Raw genomic sequence first — 23,686 nt, forward strand, 5'->3', positions numbered from 1 at the left:
TCGAAATGCTTTCTCCTCAGCACTTCTTCCATATTTTTATGCAGGCCCTGGAACACTTCTATGCCTAGTTCGCGCCCATCCATTTCACTTGGAGGCATAGCTGTCAACTTTTCCATTTCCTTGCGAGGAATCCTATTCGAAAAAAGGGAAAAGTTGACAACTATGCTTGGAGGGGGACCATAACTCCTCCCCAGCACACATTCCCCAGTTGAAGCCAGTTTATGTATTACGTTTTCATTCTGCCTTCTCCAGAGCTTGGTTATGTAGCCTCACCTTTTTATTCCCAAAGCAATCCTGTGAGGTAGGTAGGGTCAGACTTGGACTTTAGGTTTGTTTGTTTTTTAAGTCCAGAACTGGACACTGCATCCACCAGACCGCTTTTGACTTTGCTTTTTTGTACCCGCACCACTTTCTCCTCTGGTAAATAGGTTTTGCTGAGCTGGGGGTTTTCGGAACTCGCTGGACCATCACGCGTGTGTTGACAGAAAACGTGTATTGAATCAGGGAACCAACCAACAGGGCCTGCCCAAGGCATTTTGGCACCTGAAGCCAAATAACAAAATGGTGCCCCCAACCTGCCAGGGAGGAAGGGGTGAGTGAAGACCTACATCAGAAACAAAGAGGGAGGGAATGCAGGTCTACACTGATAACAAGGCAGGAGTGAAGATCCACAGTGGAAACAGGCAGGGGGGTGTCAAATCAACCTTATCTGATGGTTGAAGTGGGTGGCTGTAGAGTGGCTGTAGAGCTCAGGAGACCCCTGAGGGCAGCCCTCACTATTTCTTCCCTAGGGGTGGGAGGATATCAGCAGTGCCTCCTATTCATCAAGAGGCTGCTGTAGAGGAAGCATGGGGAGGGGGGCTGCTGGGGAGGTTGTTGATCCAGACTCCTAAGAGTGTGCTGCATCCGCTACTGTCACTGCGGCTGCAGGCGATGCATTCCATGGAGGCTGGATCCTGACGCCTGAGGTGATCAGCTCACCTGGCCTAATGGGTGGGCCAGCCACGGGAACCAATGCCTCTGTTAAAACACTTTTCACCTCTCAAAAGCTCGGCTTCCTAGCCTCATGAAATACTGGTGCTCACACTCCAAAATACTCATTTAGGTTCATGGAACTCCTACTGTGAAGTTCACTTATACACAGCTTCAAATTCACATTGCACTTGTCGAGGCACCTTTTTTCCTTACACCTGCTTACCCATTTGCCACTCTTGCCATTCCTTGACCTCGCTACAGTACAGGTGAAACTCGAAAATTAGAATATCGTGGGAAAGTCCATTTATGTAAGCAATTGTTTTCATTAGCTGCTGGAGTTTAATATATGAGATAGACTCATGACATGCAAAGCAAGATATGTCAAGCCTTTATTTGTTATTATTTTGATGATTATGGCGTACAGCTGATGAAAATCCCAAAGTTGAAATTGTTAATTTGGGGTTCTCATCAGCTGTACACCATAATCATCACAATTATAACAAATAAACAAATAAAGGCTTGACACATCCCGCTTTGCATGTCATGAGTCTATCTCATATATTAGTTTTACCTTTTAAGTTGAATTACTGAAAGAAATTAACCTTTCCACGATATTCTAATTTTTAGAGTTTCACCTGTATATTCCTTTGCAGTGACAGTCAGACTCACCATTCATGCTGCTTCAATTTCAGCTCATACGGTTGGGGGTCATGCTCATCCATATGAAATATGGCTCCTATGCTGAGATTATCCTCACTTCCCTCACTGGAGAACTTCTGTTTATACTCTGGCACACTACAAAGAGCCTCATCTCTCTCACTCTACATACAGATGCAGCCTTACAGAGCTAGTGTTCACACTGCTGCTTGTCACTATATTTTATTTGTCTATTTAAAGTAATTTATATCCTCTCTGCCCTCAAGAAATCAGTGGCACACATTAAAATGAGTAAAAACAATATGAACACAACAACAAAACTCACAGCAGCCCATATATCTAGGATGGCTCAATAACCTGATAAAAAAGAAAAGAAAAGTTTTGACTGCCCTAAATGCAAGTAGTGAAGGAGTCATAGAGAACTCCTGGGGAAGAGAGTTTCAGAGGAGTTGAGGATATCATATCAAAGGACTTCTCAGAGTCTCCGCTCATGCTCTTATGAGAAACTCACTGTACCTGTGCTGAGGCTTGTACGTCTGTTAAATACTTGCTGTCTCCGCACCAATCACCTCACACTCCTATGGCTTTCATAATTTATTTATACTCTTCCTTTGCAGAAAGTGTGCTCACTCTTAAACTGTGTGATGAAAAGATGTTTCAGCTAAGGCTGGTAAGTCAAAGTTATTCTCATGTGCAACTTTTGTGTACCCTTCTACTGTTCACAGTTTTCTGCACTTGAGCCAACAACCTTCAGATAACTGATATTGCAATACTCTGCAGATAAGTCTGTTGTTTCAGTTATTTTAACCTTTTCCCAAGTGCCTTTGGCCCATATATGAAACTGGGAGAGAGGTTAGGACATTGTTCACCGGAAGTCCTATGTAAACTGTTGGGAAGTATCTCCACTTATTAGTTTGTCACACTCATTGTCCTAGGTATGTAACAAAGCAGATGCTTAACAGACCTATTTCCTTAATAAAGAAACTTGTTTGACCTTTTTAGCAGTCTCTTTTCCTACAGAATCCCATTTTATAGCTATATTGCCACAGGATTGAAGGGAATCCCAAAACCCCATTTAGTCTAACCTCAGACTCGGTAAAGGTACCCCTGACCATTAGGTCCAGTCGCAGAAGACTCTGGGGTTGCGTGCTCATCTCGCTCTATAATAATAATAATAATAATAATAATAATAATAATTTATTATTTATACCCCGCCCATCTGGCCGGGTCTCCCCAGCCACTCTGGGCGGCCTCCAACAAATACCAAAATACATTACAGAGTCACAAATTAAAAACTTCCCTAAACAGGGCTGCCTTTAGGTGTTTTCTGAATGTCAGGTAGTTGTTTATTCCCTTGACTTCTGATGGGAGGGCGTTCCACAGGGCGGGCGCCACTACCGAGAAGGCCCTCTGCCTGGTTCCCTGTAGTTTTGCTTCTCGCAGTGAGGGAACCGACAGAAGGCCCTCGGCGCTGGATCTCAGTGTCCGGGCTGAATGATGGGGGTGGAGACGCTCCTTCAGGTATACAGGACTGAGGCCGTTTAGGGCTTTAAAGGTCAACACCAACACTTTGAATTGTGCTCGGAAACGTACTGGGAGCCAATGCAGATCTCTCAGGACCGGTGTTATGTGGTCCCGGCGGCCACTCCCAGTCACCAGTCTAGCTGCCGCATTCTGGATTAATTGCAGTCACCTTCAAAGGTAGCCCCACGTGGAGCGCATTGCAGTAGTCCAAGCGGGAGATAACCAGAGCATGCACCACTCTGACAAGACAGTCTGCGGGCAGGTAGGGTCTCAGCCTGCGTACCAGATGGAGCTGGTAGACAGCCGCCCTGGACACAGAATTAACCTGCGCTTCCATGGACAGCTGTGAGTCCAAAATGACTCCCAGGCTGCGCACCTGGTCCTTCTGGGGTACAGTTACCCCATTCAGGACCAGGGAGTCCCCCACACCCGCCCGCCTCCTGTCCCCCAAAAACAGTACTTCTGTCTTGTCAGGATTCAACCTCAATCTGTTAGCCGCCATCCATCCTCCAACAGCCTCCAGGCACTCACACAGGACCTTCACCGCCTTCACTGGTTCTGATTTAAAAGAGAGGTAGAGCTGGGTGTCATCTGCATATTGATGAACACCCAACCCAAATCCCCTGATGATCTGTCCCAGCGGCTTCATATAGATATTAAAAAGCATGGGGGAGAGGACAGAACCCTGAGGCACCCCACAAGTGAGAGATCTATAGGCCGAGGGAGCCGGCATTTGTCCGCAAACAGCTTCTGGGTCATGTGGCCAGCGTGACTAAGCTGCTTCTGGCGAACCAGAGCAGCGCACAGAAACTCACTACTGTTCAGAAAATTCAGCAAGAGTCACAAGTTAAGATAATGATTTCAGACCTGTATGTACTACTCTTTGTATTTGAAAGACTGTAATGTTATACTTACAAATTAAGAGTTCATAGTCAACATATTTTCTTATTCATAAAACTTACTAATCCCTTATGTGGCGTTCACCCAAACTTCGGATTGGCATAGAAGGTGTTAAAAGGGAATAACCAGTAAGAACCTTGGGGGGCGGAGTTATGTGGGCTATATAAACCCCTCCCGGGGAAGGAAAGGGCTTCTTTAGGTCTTGGGTTCTTAGTTCTTTGGTCGTTGGGTCTTTGGTTCTTTAGTCTTTAGGCTTGTTGTTGGTCTTTAGCTAGGGGCTTGTTGTGGGTATTGAGTGCCTGGTAGAAGGGTGGCAAGGGAAGGAGTAGGAACAGGGGTGGGAGAAATCGTTGGGCACTGTTGTTAACAAGAACACAACCAAGAAAGTACTCTTTATTCAGAAACCACATGCGTATGTACTAAACTTCAAATAAAACAGTTTTGTTCCAATATTCTCCTTGACTGAACTGAGTGAAGTAAATACCAGACAAACTGGTTGGTGGCAGCGGTTAAGTAATAAAGTGGTGAGTGCAGGTATCAACGGACCGTTAAACGTCTGGGGGACCTGTGCAGGTTGAGCGAACCGCCACACCTTATTCAAAAAAACTCTTCAAGCAGTGCACAAATAAAATAGTAGATAGAGCACAATTAAAACCAACAAACCAACTAAAAAGAAATATACATAAAACAATCACTTTAAAACAAATATAAAATCAATAAATATTTTAAAACCTAATGTCGTAGCTTTCACTGGACAAAGTACTCGGACACAGATTTTGTTTTCTAATAAAAAAATTGTTCAAATCAGTATGGTACATAAGCAAAGCATGGGTCACCAGCACAGCAGGTGCATGGCAAGGTTAGCAAGCTGAAACGTTGATCCAACAGCTGACATGCCCCCTGGGCTTCTATTATAAAAGCATAGGGCAACCACAGCTTCTGCATAGTGAGTGGAATGTGTCTTTAGATTGAGCAAGCAAGCAGGCAGGCACTCTTTCTGGTGGGCTGAACATGAGCTGTCTATTCACACTGGTGCTGGAATCTTTGTGTCCTAGGTGACAGGATCCTGACAGTGCTGGCTCAGAGCCAGAATGGGAATCATATGCCTCCTTGGTGGGCAGAGAGGCAGAGGCTGTGGGAGGCGAAGGCTTCAGTGGTACAGGAGGCATGGCAGGCAGGGGCTGCCTTGGAGTCAAAAGTGGGTGTGTGACTGAAATGAGGCATCGGGGTGACAACTCACTGGGACCCTCCCCAGTATCAGATTCCTCATCTGCATTCTAGCTCCCAGAGCTCTTAGATTATTGTTGTGGCCCCATGCAGTTTTCCCAAAACAGCATCATCAATAGGCTTCTCCTACCCCTTGTCCTGATCCAAGCAGCCCCTCCAAGGTGTCTCCTCGGGACTCATTACATCAAATCTAGGTACATAAATTATATGTCTGAGTAAGTTTGCTGAAACTATTTTGCCACATTACCTTTGAAAAACTAATCTGTCCACTGAGTATTTCCTTTTAACAGGCAAGGCTTTCTATTTCATGTTATCCTCAGTACACTTCCACATAAGTTGTTAAATTCAACATCAGATGACGATAAGGATCCACGTAGCCCATCATTATTTGCAAGTATCTCAGCAACTTGCAAGTCAGTAGCCCATTCATGGATGGTGGTCTGACTACTGACAACAAAAGTACTGGTAGCTTGATTCTATCTGCTATACTTCAGGAGCTGCTATGTTTATTATAGACAGCTATAACCGGGGGTGGGGGTGCAGGACACAGTTGAATTGTTGCATACTGATACTGGATAGAACATAGTATCACAATAATATACTTTAGTGACGGTTGGCCATCTGATTAATAACTGAAGGCCTTACTGTAAATATATAATGAACCATAGTGCACGTGGTTAACAAAAATGCATATCACTGACATAATTTGCATATTGGATAACCGTATGCTACACTAGATTAAATTTGGTTGTAGGAAATCCATGTTCCAATATCTGCTGATCCCTAAAGTTCATAGAGGAGCCTTGGAATATGCTGTCTCAAGGTTGTTAGGAGGCTAAAGGGAATTACAATGGGGCTATTGTATCCATTATTTGAAGCACTATGGAACTTGAATGTTTGGAGCCAAAGAAAATTGTTAAGATTTGAAATATTAAACCCTTCAATAATGAATGCCTAGGAGCTATGGATTCAATTAAACTATATTCCCACTGCTGCTTTTTGTACCAGAAATGGCAGTGCTGGTTCTAAAGTAACCTGGTGTTGCTTCTGTTCCTACATGTGGGGATGGAAGGGCAACACACTGTCCATCATACAGTCCAATCTGACAGTGTTGAGAATTTGTAGCAGGTTTCATGTTTCAAATGGTAGCATTCAACTTCTAATTCACATCTACGGTACTGATATTTGGGAAACAAATTTTCTCACTAGCATCCTCACTATAATGTGTTGTCAGCTTCTCTGCCTCCTCCTGTTTTTCATTCTGGTCCATCTAACTTGTGTAACTTGAAATAATATATATTCTAATATACCGGTAAGGGAAATATTTGGCAAGGGTACTTCTTTTTCTAAGTTCCCATTATTTAAAATTAATTGAAATGCATTAGAGGGGGAGGGCTCAAGCTGCCTACATACATAAATTGCTGGGATCTGGGACAAGACTGGACATAGGCTACTTACTCCCTCAAATAATCTGTGTGGGAAAAGTTTTTAATTTTTTTTTGCAGGTTCTTGATTTACGCAGACTGTACCATTTTCTGTCATAAAAAATGAGAGATAATACCCCAAAAGGGGATTGTAAATACATCAATTGTGAGGTTAGCTGGCTAGCTGGCTGCTATGGTGACAGAGTTCATACTGATACCTTAGGCAGACAGTTCTGTCACAGACTCATTGTGGAACCTTAGGGGAGTCATTTAACCCTTTGTTTGTCCATCTGTACAATGGGGAAAGTGTTCCTTTCTGGTAATCAAGTGGGGGCTGTGTGTTATATTCAGCAGGTGTTCCTGCTACACTGAGTGCCATAGGGATGTATGCTTTTTATAAATAATAGCAATCAAGTGCGACATAGCTACTGAGCAGGGTCCATATTGCCTGCAGGTTGACAGATACCTGGAAGCACTTTGGGGGAGTTTTCTGCACACTGAACAAGAAAAAAGTGATCTACAGAACTGGAATTTGCCTTTGAAGAATACAAAACCTGGGAAGAGTTTAAATGGTGAATCCCAGGAAAAAGTATTCAAAGGAATCTTGTATAAGGTAAATAGAATAAATATTGGTATGCATGTTTATGTCATTTAGCCTTGCAGATAATTGCAAAAGGTGGGGGATAATACCAATCCACATGGAGATATGTGTGTTGCAAGATCACTCATGTGGTACATCTAGCAGCTCTGACTTAGAATGAATCATTACTTATCCGAGAGAGTGGTTAAATGCAAGACAAATGCAGGCTTTTTATATTAATGTACAGTAGTGGATTTCATTCAAGTTTAGAGGTTAGTGCTAACCAGTTGCTAACCACACAATGGGTGCAAATGAACCCAGATATCTGTAGGATTTCGAAAACAGTATAGAAAGTATAATTGCAGAAAGAAAGAGAAGCAACAAATTATGCATCCAGAAACATTATTTTAAAGATCTGACTGACAGAAACATTAAGAGCAAGAGGGAGCTTGTAAAATGCATGTCTGGAAATACTTTATTTAATGTTCTGTGGTATTGGGTTTAACTGTGGTCAGCAACATTAAGTTATGAGCCCAAAGTGCCCACTGAAGTAATTTCATAGAATCCACCATATAATTGAGAAATTTTTTACTGGTTTAATCTCTGTGGGTTAGACGGCTGTTGAAGGCACAGAATCAGGGCTTAGCGAAAAAGGTAGCAACCTTTATTTTAGTTTGTCTTATATGTGTCTTAAAGTACAAAATATAGTTTTCTGTCTTTGAAGAGAAATAATCACTCTTGTTGTATGTCTAAACATATATCAGACTAAACATTGCCAGTGGCTGTGTCTTCACAGGCATGGGGACCCCTACCTTTGTTTACTTCAGGATGAGTATGAATAAGCACACCTTTATAGTATCATTAAGACACCTAAGCACACCAAGTGGATCTCTTGAGAGTAATTCAAACTATTTACATATGTTGCTGCAGGAACCAAATACAGTGGTACCTCGGTTTAAGAACTTAATTCGTTCTGGAGGTCCATTCTTAACCTGAAACTGTTCTTAACCTGAGATACCACTTTAGCTAATGGGGCGTCCCACTGCCACTGTGCGATTTCTGTTCTCATGCTGAAGCAAAGTTCTTAACCCGAGGTACTATTTATGGGTTAGCGGCATCTGTAACCTGAAGCGTCTATAACCCGAGCCACTGTAAGTAGCTCCCCCACCCCCGAAGTAACAAAAATGTGGCACAAAATATTCTAGCTTTGGAGTGCAAAGGTTATGTCTGAGAGGAAAATAAGCTTAATATTTTGAACTAATTAACCTTTTTTTAAAGTCAAGGAGGGACCCTGAATCAGACAAATCCTATGACACTGGCAGAAGTTGCTTGTAAGCAATATCTCCTCTTCTGAGTAGTAATACCCTTCCTGTGAAATGTCTTTAATAACTCTGTATTTATAATATTGTATCATACTTTATAAGTTAGTGCTTCAAAACTTACCTGTGAGTATGAATGTTAATTCTACCATTTGGCTGAAATACTTGGAAAATGCTTCTCCCAATTCAGTTCCCAGGGTATCAGCATATATTTTACCCAATGTTTTAATGCTTCAAGTATGATCCCTAAGTGCTGCTGATTAGGCAATTAAATATTTAGATGAAGGAAGAAGTGCCTCTCTGAATCTATTTCAAGTGATTAATGCTAATTGGATTTATAATAAAAGTGTGTATATTCTAGGGAAGTACTGCACAAGTATACTTGCCCTGTCTTGAATGCATTTCACAGGAAACATTTTATATCCCTAAGGGTAGCTTGACTTCCACAATATTTTTATTTGGATTTGTACTCCACTAAATTTCACAGGGTCCAGGTAATTTTAAAAAGTAAATTTAAATATATACAACACACAATAATAAGCCACACCATTCTGTCTTCCACCTTGGCTCTTATTTTCTCACCCACAGCAGAGCCCTTTCCCTGGTCTCAGTTACATCGTCACTAACAGCCATTGATAGCCCTACCCTGCATCCACATGCTTGCTGGCAGTCAAAGAACTCTATTAGTGAGACCTTTATTTCCTTCCCCAGCCAAGCTTCTCTTTTTGCATGAGGTAGGCACTGTGATGTCTCCATTAATATTTTACTTCCCGGTAGTATTTAAAATGTCATGGTTTCAGAACAATATCAAAGCCCTTCCACAAATTCCCACTGATGCCTGCTCTTTTGCCTTTTTACACTGAAGAACTTGTGATCTTTCTCTCATTGAAAAGAGGGGTAGCCCCCAACAAATGGATACTTTGTTCCTTATAATCCCAACCCAAATACCTTTTTGAATTCCATTAACTGAAAAAAGTTACAACATCTCACTCTCTAGTCCCATCTCACTAAACAGAGCTTCAACTATAACTGCCAAACTGCCACCTCAGATTGTGGGATAACCAGGCTCATATAAGCAACATGCTTTATTTTTCTTGTCACCAACAGAAAACAAATATGTCTAGCCTCTGGGAGGGATGGAGATAGGCAGGACATCTTGAGATGGTTTTATGGGGATCCAATGGTGTAAGCCCCCTAGTATAGACTATTATTCATTGGAACACACAGGTTTGAAGGGCACACTTCTATACACAAGTCTTGTACAGTCGTACCTTGGAAGTCGAACAGAATCCGTTCCAGAAGTCCGCTCAATTTCCAAAATGTTCGGAAAACAAAGTGCGGCTTCTGCAGCCAATCAGAAGCTGTCGGACGTTCAGCTTCCAAAAATAGTTCACAAACCGGAACAGTCACTTCTGGGTTTGCGGCGTTTGGGAGTCAAAACGTTCAAGAACTAAGCTGTTCGAAAACCAAGGTACGACATGTCTAAGCAAGTGTGCATAGAATTTGACTAGGGATGTAAAAAGTTATCAATTTTCAGTCCAACTGGTGTTTGTCGCATGCAGTGCTGTTCCTGTTCTGCTGCAGTTTGGCTTGCAACAAAAACAACACTATTCATGTCACTGTCCACTGCAGCAGAATTTTATGCAATTAATTAATTATTGTAATGCTATTACCCTAGGGTTGCCATATTTAAAAAACCATGACACCTCAAAAGTTGTTGAGCACCCGAAGTTGTTGAGCTTTTTTAAAGAAAAGCTCTACAATTAATATTTTGGAACTTTAAAGCTTTTTAATGCATTGTCAACATGATTTAACCCCTGTTGCTGGTATGGCGGCCCTATTACACAACGTATCTCTGCAAAGGAAATTTAATGCAAATAGGGGAAAGCATAAGTTATGTAATGTTTGGACTGAAGACAAGAACAGCAATGAATAGGAATTGTTTTTCCCCCTGGATTGATTTGTGTTTTGGACATGGGACAAATAAGCAGACATCAGTGATTGCAATTTCTGTTTCTATCAGTGTTCCGACATCCCTAGATGTGGCTGCACATAACCTTTCTCTGGGAAAATTGGTGAACGGCTGCTCTAGAATGCTGTTGGTTTGCTTCCTCAGCAACTGAGGGCAGAAATGTGAGCACCTTAGCATGGACTTCTTCTCCACTGTGTTTCCCTCAGCTTTCCTCACCCCCACCCCCACAATTTTCTTCACTCCAGCATTGAAAACATTTCAACAGTCATGTCTTTTTATCATTCTTAATTTTTTATGCACATAGTTTGTGTTTTGCAGGTTGTTGTCTCTTGTGCTTGCTTCTAATCACTTTGATTCCCCCTAACCTAAGTAATTTGTCCCCTTGTAATGTTATGCTATGGCATTTTTCACATTCAATGTAAGATTCTACTACCTTCTAATGTGTGGATTCTCTAGTTCCTGATTATCTTTAATGTTGAAGCTGGCTCAAAGGAAAATAGGTTAGATGAGTACATTTGCAGAAGAGCACCAGTTGGTGTAGAAGGAGTTAAGCAGCCCTCGTTCCCTCATGTTGATACTCCCCTGTGAGTGCCCGCTACCCTAATATCATTTGTTACATCAGTAAACATCATGCTGGGAACATATATTTACTAGTATAAAGTGTTATTTGGTCTTGAGACATCAACAGGGAAACTGGCACACATGCTCAGATAACAGCTTGCATTTAAACGATGAATCCGTACTTGACCCTGCACCCATGTTTCAGAGGAACAGGAAGTATGGAAAAGAGAATACAATATAGTATCTGCCATGAGGACTGATATATTGACATGGAAGTTTATATGCATGCTCAAGACAGCATTTTAGAATTTTATTGCAGCTTAAAAACTGAGAAATTTATTATAGTATAAGTATCTGTGGTCTAGAGTCCACTTCATCAAATACATGTATTGTCATATTTAGTTGGTAGGTGCATACATGTGGGTGTAGAGTGAGAAAATAGTAAACAGTACGGTCAGACGATTAAATGCAAAGTAAAATTTGTGATCATTCAGTTAATTGACCATTGACAGCAATAGTAATTAAGGGCAGGAATGGTGTGCAATACACTACTGTACCTCTTTACAGACTGAGAGGTCATAGGGAAACAAGGTATATAATTTACAACATGATTCTCTGAAGTTCAAATACTCAGAGACTGATATCATTGTTAATGGTATATAGGTTCTGCTGGACAAGTTTGTCAACCTGAGTTTGATTTCCATATGCAAGACCTCTCAACACTGTGCTTTATTAGTGATAATAATGATGTATCTAAAAAAGGCAACAAATAAATTCCTTCTTAAGTTTCTAGTGCTTATTCAGATAATGCTCCTTAGGTTTAGCTACTTACTGCAGCTTCTTCAAAAGAATTATTACCATCCTATTCCATGGTTACTTATCCCCTGTAATTGGATTTAGGGATGGGAAAACTGCAGGAGGTTTCCCTAGTAAGACAACCCTAAGTATTTAATTGTGTTTCCTCCCAATTTGATTAATCATTAAATAAAAAATCAAGAATGATTTGGGAACAGAACAAGAATCACAGAGACGTATTGAGAAAAGTCAAATAATATTCTTTATAACAATGCATTTTTTAAAATTTGTACCAACATTAACTACATGTCTCTAATTTTGCATGAGAATATGTAAAATCAGGTAGCAGAAATTGTGTAAACAGGCAGTTTAAAAACACACTATTGCTCCTAAGAAACACTTTACAAGGGACTACACTGCGTGTGTGTCTTCTAAATCTGAGGAAGTCCAGTAAAACAGTAACTTCTGGCCTGGAAGGTCTGGCAATACGGGGACTCCTTGAAGAGAGGTGCCTCCAAACCCTTTTGTTTCCCTGAACTTGAGAAAGAGATCAATGCCAGACAGCATGACACAAACTGAGATTTCACTATTCTACTTCAAGTATCCATAAGTTAAATGGTATCTGAAGAAGTGTGCATGCACATGAAAGCTCACACCAATAACAAACTTAGTTGGTCTCTAAGGTGCTACTGGAAGTAATTTTTTTATTAAGTTAAATATGAATTTGAGGCAGATGCCTATGGCTTTAGTGCTTATCCTGCAAATGCACATGCAAGAACAGAGGCTGGCAACTATTATGTACAAGCTTACCTGTGCGTAAGGCCAATTGCGCTTACTTTTGACTATAGGATTGAGCTGCATGGCAGTAATCTGGTGTGCATTCTGCCATTTCATATGCTGTAGATGTGGTGGTCAATCTACAGGTTTACAGGTGCTATAAACACCTTTTTTAAAAACTTTTAAATAGCGTGGCTAGATTCAAGCTTTTTTGGGTTCTTTAAACAGCAAACACCATTGCACTGCTTCCCTTCTCCATAAGCTCCCGTAAACAACTATCCGACCAAGTAGTCTCCTTAAGTATCTCTTCACTACTTGTGATAGATTAATGAAATATTAATAATTTGGATCCAAGGAAAGGAGGCTCCTTGAGAAATTGCAACAATACTTCCACCCATCATCAAATGGAGAGCAGACCTGTCCACACAGCAGGCTGGCTTTCTGGACACCACTGTCACTTAGTGCAGGACAAGCCAAACAGAAGAAGTAAGGCATCCTTTAGGGCAAAGATAGGGAATCTCAGGCTGTTGGACAAAAGTGTCTCTCTGGGCCTCTCTGTGTGGCCCTTGGGATTCTCCCCAAGTTACAGCTCTCACTGGCCCTACTTTACACCCTCCTTGAGTGTTTGTTACTCATAGCTAGCCCACCCATGAGGCAGAGGGCCACCTCAGGCAGTAGAAGTGCAAGAGGCAATATCCCGCCTGCCTGCCCCACCATTTTACTGCCAGAACGCTCCCCACTTGGCAGGTTTCAGCAAGGGGGGGAGGTGATCCAGTGACAGGGGTTGGCACATTCATGTTTCTCCTCAGGTGGCGAGATGGGATGGGCCTTCCTTGTTGTTACCTGACTGGAATGTGTCCTTGAACTGTGATGTTGCCTCTTGGTTGCCTGGATGAAGGAGAGAAGGAGGTGGGGGTGTGTTTGTGTAGAAACTAGTCTACCCTATAAAGGTAAAATTCACATTACTTGTTCTGTGCACCCTTGCGTCTGACCATGTTTGTTTCCCCTTTGGCCTGGCCCACAATATAGGAAGCAAAGCAAAGCCTCTGTCAACAAGTAACAGCATAAAGGAGGAGGGGTGCTAAGGTAGCAATCCTTGATGCAAATAGTACATGTGTTCCTATCTTAATTTGTGTAATGTTGAAAGGTATGAAAGATACTAAATTCTGAATGATTAATAAAAAGTAAAATATCTGTGACATTGACATTCCCAGGAATTCTTGCCCTCACTGCTTTGTTCCCTCCAGTCCTTAATTTTGCTGCCAATCCCTGCTCTAAAATGCATTTCCCTTTAAAAAACCAACAACCCCAATACACCAGGATAATAACATTGGACTTCCATTCAGGGTTGTTGTATACTTTCTCCTCTTTCAGCAAGAGGCATATAACAACAGTTGCAGTTGGTTACTTTGCAGGAGTGGCGTAACTCACTCTCCCAGCCACAGCCCTGCTCTCTGCAGTATGGGCATAATAATGACAAATTGTCTCTATGTATGTATTGGCAGAGTGTTTTTTTAAATGATTACAAACTGGGGAGGGGAAAAATCTAATTAAGATCCACATTAGAAATATATTGTCTTTGCTATTACCTTTTGTTTTGGGTCGACACACTACTTCCCAGTCACAGTGATACTAAAATCCTGGATAAATGAGTTGTTTTCTATGGGGCAGCAATCACTTTTCCACAGGGAAGAATAGTAGAAAATGCTTAAAAGCAAATGAAGATTTTCTTTCTCTGGAGTCTTCTAGGCAATTGGTCTTCTAGCCTCCTCTTTGTTTAGCTGGCAAGATTTGCTTTCCTAAATGTCAGTCATTACTATGACTTCATTTATTGGCTAAAAATACAGACAGATGGGAGAGGCTAGTTCCGCACAAAACAAATGCCTGCACATTTTGGCTTCATATTCCTGATTCTACAAGTGCTAGGATCTTTCATTTTTAAAAAGTAAGATTGGGAATCTGGGGATTATGGCTAATAAGGGAGCAATGCGCCCCCTTGCGGACGCCCATGGTATATACCTAAGTGTAAACATGCGTGTTCTGGGAGCAGGGATGTTAAAAAGCTTTTCAGTATGACTTCAGAGTGGAGCACCACACTCTTATAGCACTATAACAAACACTGCTTTGTCTGGATTCTGCTGCGCTGACCTTGTGTCCTATGCGATATAAAGAACGGTAACTATTATTATTTGATAAATAGCGCTCACGCCTGCGAGGCTCCAAAAGGAGGTTTTTTGGTGTGTGTGTTTTGTTTAAAACCGGCTTTTCTAAAGAAGACAAAGAACACATTGGGAGTCGGTGTAAAGCCTCCACGCATGCGCTTACTGTCGTAGGGAGGTGTCTGAAAGATGAGACAGGCGGGCATTGTGCGCGTGCGTAGGAGAGCCATCTCGGGCAGCCTTTCATTGTGGGAGCAACCTTATTTCTCGAGGAGCTGGGAGGGCCCTTGCGAGCGCGCATATACGAGTTCTTCTTGGGAAGGTTCCGGAGCCTGTGCGCGCTCCCGTCGCTAGATAGGCGCGTTCTCTTTCTGTCTGTCTCTCCCTCTTTCCTGTCACTCCCCCTCCTCCCGGCTTTGGTGAGCGAGGCTTTCCAGAGAGCTCTCCCTGCAGCAGCATTAGCAGCCGCAGCGCCAGGTAGGGTTCCCCAGCACGGTGCGATCTGCTCTTAGGAGAGCAGTTGCACCGAGGGCCTTAAGACTTTGCAAACCTTTGGGTGGTGGGGATGGACGGGCGGGGGTGCGTTAAGCGTACAGGTGCGTGCGGTTACGCAGTGAATGCGCTTGCAGTGGCTGGAGGGAGAGGCGCCGCGCCATGCAATATAGCTTTGGATCCAATGGCTTCAGTACGCGGCGTAATTCCGTTTGAATATGATGTCGGTAGATCTCTTAATGCTCTCTTCACAATTATACAACTCTCCTAATTGCAGCAATTTGAACAGCATTCATCTCTTCTCCTTTAACCACACCCCTGCCTCTGAAAAGAGGAGCCCTATTGCAAAGAAATACGCACTCGCCACCTGCCAGTGAGTGTGGCAGTACAAATACGTTATTTTCCTCCCTGGTCTATTGTAGCTTTATTAGGGCTCTTTTCCATCTCTCATCATTCAGTGGAGAGGCTTGTAATCCTAATGCAAAATGGGGCAGTAGGGGTGTGTCTCTTAGGATCTCAAGGGTAGGCTTAATTGTATGTGAATTGTATGTATCTCTTTATAAATATTTTGCAACAACAACATCTACTTTTATTTTTTTAAAATAAATAACATTGTATAGCAATAAGTTGCTTGGAATGCAGTTTTTGCTTGTTTTTGGCAGTTTGAGGCACACTTTCTTTTTTTAAAAAAACCCACCCATATGTAACATTTTATTTTATCATTTAAATGATCTACTAACTGCATCTGGAATTATAGGTGAATTTAAGGAACCCCTTTTTTGACCCTGTTAACTGTCATTTCCCCCCATCTCTTGTCTCTGATAGGTTTGGTTTCCTGCTTGGGAGACTGGTTTTGATTGTGAGGGTGATGGCGAATGATAGGCTGTTGGTGCTGCAGTAGGTGTGGATCTTGGAGAGAGAAAAAGGGTGGGCTCTCTTTCATATCAGTGGTGCCATGTTTTGCAGTCCATGTCATATTTCCAGTATTGCTTAGATAATTATGATGTTGGGGGAAATAGCCTAAGAAAGGAAAATGTATTCTGTGTTAGCATTTTTTTTCATTGTGGAAATCAGAGATAGGGTAAATGACCTGCACAGTACTCTTTTCTAAGAGCTGAGTTGCTTTGTTCTTCTATATGGGTCAGTATTATGGGATTTATATTTTGGATTCTTAATTCTTGGGTGTAACAGTAGCACAACTGGTGAGTTTAAAGAGAATGAAAATGACTCTCTTCCCCCTTCTCCATGCTTATTATGTTAATAGTTACTGTTCTGAGCAGAAATATAACAGGGAGATAGATGATTCCTGATCAAGATGTGGTGGAGAGCTTGGGGGGGGGGTCGTCGCACACAGCTTTCTAGAGAATCATAGTCACCCAAAGATTCCAGCTTGATTATTCTGTGCATTCATTGTTTTTCTCTCTGTCTCAAATGGTTTTCTCTGAGAGAAAAATGGATCTGAGTGTAATAGCAGCAGCTGGTCACGCCCCTGCTAGGCTAGAATACATGGATGCAAAGTGCAGTTCTCATTGGGTAAAGACTGTGGTATGCTCCTGTAGTTTTGGGTGGGGATGGAGAGGAAAAAAACCCTTTTGTCTACCAGCAGAATTGGCATTAAAATAGATGCCTTGCTGGAAGGAGTATAGAAACACATTTTTATTACGGATTTTTCCCATAATTGATGAAGCATCTTCCTCCCTCTCTTTTTTTTTAGTGGGGATAATTGGTCATTGTAATGTGCAAATAAACTACTATATTGGTAAGTAATGCCACTGATTTGTCAGCAAGGGCTGCATGGTTAGACTGGTGAGATCATAGAATTCTAGGGTAAAAAAGATCCCTGGGATTGTCCTTATATTTATTCAGCCTTTTAAATAGTCAATGTATGTGCTGTAACTACCCTAATCCATGGTTGCTAATTTATAGTACCTTAAACTATTTAAATCATTTGCATATGCTGTCATTAATCCTCACAACAATCCTGTATGGTAGGTTAGTTTATTGTCCCTATTCTACAGGTGGGAATTGGGGATGAGGGACTGGCTGAGTTCATAGCTGAGGTGGGATTTGAAGAAGAAACTTCTTGGCCACTACACCAGCTCTCTAATACATTATTTATTAAGACTTCTTTCTATTCTACTTCAGTAATGAATGAAAGCATAGCATTTGAACATACTTGGTGGTGATCCCTTTAGATGCATTACAAAGCTTTAATTTTATGGTTATAAGAAAAGAACTCTGTCTCTAGGATCTGGTACTGGAGTTAGCCAGATTTTGGTCTTGCATTTCACTTAATATTTTAGAAGAAATTTAGGGAAACTCCTGCCACCAGCTAATACAGGTATTTCAGCTGGAGAAACTCTTATTGTTTGGGTTGTTTGGAACCAAGGAAAAAACTGATGTGGTCATCAGGTTTCCCCCTAGTTCCTTCTAACTGTTGTGTGTCTGAGCATTCCAGTAGATGTATTTGTGGTTGCAGTGCCAAGAGGCAGAGACAACCTCACCAGTGCATAGCAGAGCAATACTATCATGTTTATTTGGAAAGAAGTTCCACTGTGTTCATTGAGGTCTATTACTGCTAAGTGTGTTTAGGATTCCAACCTAATTTTCACAAGAAACTCAACTGAAGTTACCACTATACTTATGAACCATTGCTTTCAATTGTCATTCCTAAATACATCAAATTCAAAGACAACATGGGTTTTCCACACTTGCACCAAGTTGTTTGCATGATTTCAGTATATTATAAGTAGCAACCCATTTCCCTGTATTCTTCCCCCAAACAACAGCAACAAGGTAGGTATATTGTAGAATGGTTCTTGATTGAGAGTTCCATTCCCTGTAAGAAGAGTTCTGCTAGCTCATACTTTCAAAGTAAGGTAGAGGTATATGCATGCACATATAACCCTCCTCAAAATGTCAACACCAAATTGTTTTAAACTAATTTTATCATTAAAATATATCTAAAATGCATACCCTGTGGTATGCCATTTTTATTTTGCTGATCTGCATATATTGTATCTTGTGCAGCCTATCAGATTTTAGCCTCAATATTTCTCCAAGATAAAACCCACATTTGTTTGATAGTTTCTTTGTGCTGGGGTATGTGTGCAGATTTCATGCAGAACAGCAACACACAAGGAAATAAACCTCAAAAGTTGCTGCAGAAAATTAGATAATTCACAAACTTAACTCTGCTTTTTTATTATGCCTGATGCATTTTTGAGTGTGAACATACTCTTGATCAGAAGCAGCTTTTTTAAAAATATCTATCAGAAAATACTTAATAAATTTAGCAGCATCTTCATACCATTTACTTTTTTTGTAAAAGAGTGATCATTGCATGCTAATGTAAATGTATGCCTTGAATAGTGTTCTTTTTAAAAAAGTGTTACGTTCAGGATCTTAAAGTTGAATGGAACAGAGGGTTAGAGTATTCCATTCAGCTCAGTCAATGGAAAGTTACTTTAGCATGTATATGCAGTGTTTTGTTAGATTTAAAATTGAGAGTGATACAACAAAAATTGGTGTTTTCAGTATGTTGGACATCACAGTGCTCTTATAGGAAGAGATTTGTTAGTTAGATGTTGGCAGTGTAATGCTGAAAATTCCTCTTGATGATGTGGGCATGTCCTGTAATGGTTTCTTTCTTATCAGAAATTACTGCTCGTATCAACTTTGTTTCGGAAAATCATTAATAGTTGCACTCATAAATTATATTGAACTAACAGATTGACAACAAAACTGAATGAGTCCTTTTGGTGTCTAAGAGACATACTGTACTGAAAGGTTGGAAGGACAAACTTCTACCATCTATCAATTAATGGATTGAAGATTTCACTGCCCTTTCTGTATTTGAACAAGTGGCTTGTAATCATTAATTTGGATGATTGGATAGGTATTTGGGCTGTCGTTATTAATACTGTACATATAAATACTGTACATATAAACCAGGATTGATGGAATATTCTTGTTAATATCAGCTGGCAGTGTTTTTTTTTTAATTATTAGGTTTTATTAGCTTTTCTTCTCTCTGCTGTATTTGTAAATATAGGAATGTCTTTTAAAAAACCTAACCTGCCTTCTTAAATCAGCATTGACAGTTTCATTAATTTTGTAGTGAGTGTGCCAACTCAGTGGGTGGTATCCAGCTACGTTCTACTCAGAGTAGACCAAATGAAATAACTAGACAAAAGTTAATCATGACCATTAATTTAAATAGCTCTATTCTATGTTGGATGCAACCTAGTATAAGCCATTGTTTCTGTTATCAAGACATTACTTCAGAGATTTCTACTTATTCTTAAAAAGAGAAGAGAACTTTTTAGTTATCTGTAAAGATTATTGTGATGGGAAGGAACCTTAGGTGGTAGAGTCCATGTTGGCATGTAGAAAGTCCTAGGTCCAGTCCCTAGTATTGCCAGCTAAAATATCTGGTAGGAGGTCATGTGGAAGATATTTCTGCTTAAGACCTGGACAGTTGCTAGATGCACAAATCTGAGTTGATTTACAGTAGTTAGCTTCCCTGTGGAAGAGAGCAATAGTTTTAAGCAACAACAGAGACCTTGAACCTGTAGTGTCTCCCGAGTGAGGAGCTTTTTTATCTTTTGGAAAGAAGCTTCGAAGAAGGTCATTACAAGAACCTTTTATGCAATCTCCTTCAGGAGTTTGCTGCAAGCTTGCATTTAATCCTAAAATCCAAAAGCCACAACTGGTCTTAAACTCTAGAGTAAACTATCTAAAACTCATGCAAGGAGGTTGAAAGGGAAAAATGGGCCTCTAATTATTTGTTAACAGAACAGGAAAGACTTACTGAATGTATTGAGTAGATGTGAAACTGATACACAATGGAAGTTACAGGTAGGTAGCCATGTTGGTCTGCCATAGTCAAAACAAAATATAAAATTAAAAAATTAAAAAATCCTTCCAGTAGCACCTTAGCGACTGGAAGAATTTTTTTATTTTATATTTTGTTTACACAATGGAAGTATCTGCCTGTTTCTACTTGTGCACCCTAATTCATTTTTTTAAAAAATCTTGTAGCTTATAACAAGGATGCTAAATAGCATAAACATTAGAGCTATTTCATGTTATAAAACAAATGAGAATAAGTATTCTGCTGTCTACAAGGTTATAGGAAAATGTTTGTCTAACTGTGTTTACAGTATATATAGTTTCCTCAAGGAAAAAAGTTCTTCATAGAAAGAGCAACATCTTTTCCAGCCTGAGGTGAGATCAAAGGACAAAAACAAATCTGTGTGTTGGCATAAAAGTTGAGCATTTGGGAGCTCACATAATTCCTTTCTGTGGCTTCATTCCCAGAGACTACAGCAGTGGAGTACTGTATTGAGCAGCAGAGTGATACATTATTTCGCAGCGTTACAGGAGGGCTACTGTTGCTTGTTTATGGAGAGCATAAAATCAAGGGACAACATAGAGGAACTCCCTCCTTTAATTAATGGAACTGTACCATACTCTGGAAAAGCACCCACATGTGATACCGGTATTAACCCTGTCTTCACTTCTGCAGCCAGATACTATTTTACCAAATCTGACAACTTACTGAGCACTATTGAAATTTTCTGAATATTTATAGATTTCATGGGGAATCTGTGCTGGACCATTGGGCTTGATGGCAGTTGGTAGCCCAAAAACATCTGAAGACCTAGGCTAGGCCCCCCCCCAAATGAATGGTGCTAGTCCATGGGGCATTTCCTGGACATGGATAGCTCCAGATTTTGTGGCTCTTGGGCAAAAGATCTGCAGTGAACCCCTGTCCTCATAGCTTGCCTGTCTCTGATGCCAATGATGTAGTGGCAGTAGGCTTACTGGTTCTATTAGGAGGCAAGATTTAAGTGTTTTGCAGCTGTCGTACCAACCTTTCTTCAGCCCCAGTCTCCATCATTTCTGAAAACCTGTACTAGTGTTCAAAGTAACTTAAAAACTCTCCAGCTTTTCTTCTGATACTTCCATTCTGCTGCTGCTGCTGTGTGTGCTTCCACTCATGTGAGAGCTGGATTGAGGTGCTGCTGGATGACTGCAAGGAGGAGCAACCACCACTGTTCTGTGGAGGTAGCGCATGGCAGCAGCGTTTGCTGTTCTACAACCTGTCCAGTTCTGTCTGGCTTTGTGTGTTTGAGAATATACACAAGGAGAGTAGAGGAGCTGGTAGGCTAGCTGCAGGTAAGTGTGTGTTTCTTTTCAATTACTTTGTTCCACCTCTGCTGAAGGTGGCCTGTTGAGTAGGAGCAGTGGTTTCCCCACTATTTACAGGGGCTACAGTCCTGATGTCAGCAGTTGATGTTGGGCTCTTGTAGGTACCTCACAATGCAGCCTACTACTGATCCTGATCTTGATAGAATTCTGCTTTGTCCCAGTGCCCAGACTCGGATAATAGTAACTGAGAGAAGCTTTTCTCTCCTGTTGCGAGTTGGAAAGTATTTACTTCTTGCATTCAAGTGTCCACCATCTTGCTGTATAGAGAGGATTGCCAGCTGGGTAAGTGTGTGGCTGACACAGAGTCCTGATATTGAAATTGGGTCTTTAATTTTTTCCTCCAATTAAGGGAGCATGGAAGGAGGGCATGTGACTGTCCAGGAAGAATATACTGAAGATAAAGTATATTTTGTGGCAGCTATGACATAGAGGAGGAATTTCAGTGTTGTTGCATGGATTTGGTCTGAGGAACTGATCCAGCTGTAGACATTAGGTTCCTAACTGCAATAATTTGCTACAACCCACACATAATTCTGTGGCTAAGGGAAATAAAATCCTTTAAAAAACAAACAAACCAAAACAGCAGATGTGTATTGTGCTCTGTAGCGAGGAAAGTACTTAAGGTGTAGCATTTAAATAACTTCAGCATTTCAGGCATTATGTCCTGCAGCCTTTGATAGAGACTCCATTAAGAGGATAGAAAGCAAAGAGGCCTTAATTTCAAAGGCTATTCAGCTAAGTGCAGGCTGTTTGTGTGTGTGTGTTTTCTTCTGAAAGCCTGCATTCATTGACAACAAGCACCCAAGAAGCAAACTGATGGAGTATATTATAAGTACATCTAAGTTCAAGGCTCACTTTTAGCAATACTTCTGTTAAAAAGAACTATTTTAAAAATTATAGCAAGCAGTTTCTCTTTCTTCACTTGGAATATGGGCAGTGGTTTGAAAATTACTTGTTTTTATGATGAAACTATTATGTAGGACTTGGGGTTCACCACACAACCACAGCGGCATTGTTCAGATTTGGGTGTCCTAAGAATCTTCATTTCTATTTATTTAAGTTCCTATAATGGCACACAAAAATGTCTGATTCAGAACTCAATAAAGTTGAGTAGAATTTCAGCATTTTGGTGCTGAGGAAAGAAAGAACAAAGAGAGATTCAATGCCAAAAAAGAAGAAAGCAAAGCTTCAAAATGAGTTTTGAAATGGAAGAAGCTGTGGTTGTTTCAATGAGGTTTCACTGAAGGAGGCCACTCTTGAAGACAATGAATTATGTCTTTGTGGGAAAGGTATGGCAGGAGATACTACTTTATATCTCCTGAGGTGTAAAGTGAGCTTCATCTGTTCACTGATTGATGATCCCCTTTGCATGATGGCTTGGTAGGCATGCTTACCTTCAAACATACACCTAAAGTGAGACAGGGAGAGGGTTTTTTTTTTTAAGGGGAGAAATACACATAAACTGGGTCCCTGCATGGAGCATCTATGCTCACACATCTTGGATATGTGTTCAAAAGAGGTTGTGTGTGTACATTCCAGAAGACTGTCAACTGGTTAAGTGTGTGAACTAGAATTGAGGACTGATAATGAAAACAGAATCCTGTACTGATCCTTGGATTGGATTTAAGCATTTGGTGATATGCTTAAACTCTCTCTATTTCAGGGAACAGAGAAGGAGGGCATGTGACTGATGTGAGGGCGGGATTTCAAGGTTTAATTCCAAAGGTTCTAGTTTGAAGACATCATATACTATATATATTGCAGCTATGCAAGTGGAAGTACTGTAAGTGCTCTGCCTTGAGTATAGCCAGTGCCTTAGATGCTGTGAGAAGTGGGACAGGGAATAGGAGCCTGGAGAAATAATATGACAGGTTGCCTAAAGCAGGAGTTGCAATACTCTGGCTCTGTTCACATATTTAGAGGTGTGGTGATCTGGGGTTGCGGGAGGTCACAGAGCCTTCAGCAGAGTCCCTGTCATCAAACAGCATTAAAAGGTTGCTTTTTAGCTACAGAGATGTATTTTCACTCTTTTTGCTGATGGGAGCCAGTCAGAGTAAAAGGAGGTGAGTCAGTGACAGGATTGGCTCCTAGCTAGGGTCACTCTAAGG

General features: G+C 41.0%; 1 protein-coding gene across 21 annotated transcripts in view; it reads left to right on the forward strand.

Moving 5' to 3' along the window:
- The first annotated feature begins 474 nt into the window (after positions 1 to 474).
- Positions 475 to 23,686, forward strand: part of MAPT (microtubule associated protein tau) — a 76,452-nt gene continuing 53,240 nt past the window's right edge. For 15 of the 21 annotated variants that reach the window (XM_033169857.1, XM_033169862.1, XM_033169868.1 and 12 more), the window contains exon 1: positions 16,971 to 17,121. In XM_033169857.1, coding sequence (XP_033025748.1) covers positions 16,986 to 17,121 — 136 coding nt within the window. In that variant the 5' untranslated portion in view covers positions 16,971 to 16,985. Of the gene's footprint in view, positions 593 to 2,249; positions 2,303 to 7,161; positions 7,321 to 15,084; positions 15,348 to 16,208; positions 16,290 to 16,970; positions 17,122 to 23,686 lie in introns of those variants that run through there. The other 6 variants (XM_033169872.1, XM_033169874.1, XM_033169866.1 and 3 more) reach the window with 5 other exon arrangements.

The sequence above is a fragment of the Lacerta agilis genome, chromosome 14 (genome assembly GCF_009819535.1).
Source record: "Lacerta agilis isolate rLacAgi1 chromosome 14, rLacAgi1.pri, whole genome shotgun sequence".
Lineage (NCBI taxonomy): Eukaryota > Metazoa > Chordata > Lepidosauria > Squamata > Lacertidae > Lacerta > Lacerta agilis.